At 37.8% G+C, this 2,405-nt stretch overlaps 1 protein-coding gene across 1 annotated transcript; it reads left to right on the top strand.

Annotated features, from left to right (window-relative positions):
• The first annotated feature begins 401 nt into the window (after positions 1 to 401).
• LOC143017851 (uncharacterized) lies at positions 402 to 2,073 on the top strand. Its single transcript, XM_076172816.1, has 3 exons — positions 402 to 641; positions 733 to 974; positions 1,085 to 2,073. Exons 1-3 carry the CDS (start codon positions 467 to 469, stop codon positions 1,349 to 1,351), a joined length of 684 nt encoding a protein of 227 aa, XP_076028931.1. The 5' UTR covers positions 402 to 466; the 3' UTR covers positions 1,352 to 2,073.
• Positions 2,074 to 2,405: the final 332 nt, after the last annotated feature.

Below are 2,405 nucleotides of genomic sequence, written 5' to 3'. Positions count from 1 at the left end.
AACGTTGGTAAATATTCTTATGAATGTAATAAAAAAGTGCAAAATATCAAATAACTGTCACTAGATGTTGTGTAAACAACGTCACAATGTAATATTAAAACAAAATAATAGAAACTTGTGGGAATTTGTTGTTCTGGGCTCTCCTTTCTGAACGTCTCACAAAACATCGGTGAAATGTCTGTTTATGAAACAATGTTTATATTATAGATAGAGTGCTAGATATTCATAAAACACGTTGTGAAATCTTATATAGTCTTTATTAAATCACAACAAATATGTCAAGAATATTGAGAAGCACAAGTCGGCCATGACAAGCAAGCGAACTTGGTAGGGGCTGGGCTCAATATTGATACGCTACTTTTCGGTCCGCAGGCGCACGTATATACTCGATCAGCTGATTCCGCGCGTATTGTTTACTACGAGGTGGTGTTACGAGGACGTTGCTTTCGCGCTCTTGAAATCGGATATGTCTACAGAGGAAGCAGTCGCTGAGGAGGTGGTGGAGAAGGTGGAAGAATCTGCAGGATCCACTGAGGAAAATTCAGAGGAGAGTGCTGATGAAGCTAAAGCAGATGAAGCTAAAACGCCTCCCAAGAAGAGAGCGAAAACTTCAAAAGGCGCTGGAGGGAAAAACAAGAAAGGTGCGTAGTAGGCGTGTTACACCAGTAATACTAAGCGTGTTATTAAATTAACATAAGATTTATTTATATTCATGGTAAATTTTAATTTTAGAAGGCGGAGGAAAGAAACGGGCTCCCAAGAGAACTCATCCAAAGACGTTGGACATGGTCACAGAAGCAATCGAAAATTTGGGGGATTCCCGTGGATTAAGTGTGCAGGCCATCAAAGCGTACATCTTGACACATTTCAAAACTGTCAGAACAGACATGATACGCTCGATGTTGCGCAGAGCACTTGCTGCTGGATTGGAATCTGGTGCATTGGTGAGACCCAAAGGACAGCTAGAAACACAGGTCAGTACAAGTGTGACAAGGTCTTGAGGTAATATATGTATTATTATATTTATTTGATTTATATATATTTTATTTGTAATGTCAAAGTAAAACCTAAACATTCCCTACAGGCAATGAGTGGACGGTACATGATATCGAAGAAGGCCAAGAGGACTGGGGATGAAGCAAACCAAACTGCTCGTGTGAAGTCCATGAACAAGGCAAAGCTTGCATTGGCAAAGAAGAATGCAAAGAAACTCAAGAAGAAGGGTCGCAAAGGTGCATCCCCCAAAAAGGTTGCAAAAAGACCCGTTGCAAAGAAAGTTTCCCGTCCTCCACCCAAGGCAGCTGTAAAGTCTCCAGCCAAAAAGAGTACTGGGCGAAGGGGGAGAAAGTAGGTTTGATTGGAAGCAATCCTTGTTGGGGTATGCCGAGTGTAAATGTGAGTGCAGAAAAGTTGAAAGGTGAAGCAATTCTGCAGGCTTGCCTGCCATAGTAGGCCATAATTTTTTTACCATTATTGAATGTTAAAATAAGTGTTCTGTGCAATTGTCAATGTTCTTGTGGTTTTACTTTCGAACCCTAGTACAAACTCGTTTAATGTAGAGAAATTGTATAAGCAAGTAGAAAGCACAAGTGTTCAGTAGATACTTAAGATTGCTGTGGTTGCAAACATAGGGACCTGCTATTACACCTTTCCATGATTTGTGTTGAAGGTAATCCTTGATTCTGTAGCCAGGCTCTCTTTGGGTACCTCATTGAAATTTTTAAGCCAAAGATTGGATATTTTGTTGGCCAAAATTATATTTTGTTGAGGGTTGCTCTGTGTACACATGAGCACCTGTGATGGTAAATTTTGTATTTATTTAGATCCCATGGATTTGATATTTATTAATGTTGCTCAATTGGTCATTGTTACCATTCGAGGTTGAATTATGTTTATAAAAAAAAGTATAGATACTGAGTTTGCATACTCTATTTAACTGGTGGGAAACCTAGGTGGCAAATGTTGTACATTTTCCATCTTGGTTCAATGCTTAGTACAATTATATAAATATATTTCTTTTTCTATGTATATATAAAATTCCCTGATTTTTTTTTTATTAAAAATTATACTAATTGCAGTCTTTCTGTTTAGGGTATTCATATGGGTGTTGCAATGCTGACATAATTGGATGTCCTTACCACAATATTTTTATGGTTGTTAAAACAATGAAAATCAGGGCAAGGGGAAGTTTGCTACTAGAAGTCTGTATCCCCTGCAAGGAAATATATCAAACTATTTTTAAACACTACTCTATATCAATGACCTAGAATTGCCTATGCATGAAATATTAAGTGGATTTCCTTCAAATGCCATATACTTTACTTGTAAGTATTTTATTTCAGTTTGGTAACAGCTTCAATGACGAGATTTTCCCCAGACTCGAAATATTTTGGTATGCAGAATTA

This window comes from Oratosquilla oratoria, chromosome 33, assembly GCF_046742065.1.
Source record: "Oratosquilla oratoria isolate Oo_2021 chromosome 33, ASM4674206v1, whole genome shotgun sequence".
In the NCBI taxonomy this organism is placed as follows: Eukaryota; Metazoa; Arthropoda; class Malacostraca; order Stomatopoda; family Squillidae; genus Oratosquilla; species Oratosquilla oratoria.
The sequence above is the reverse complement of the archived record's forward strand: the minus strand, read 5'-3'. Positions and strand labels throughout refer to the sequence as shown.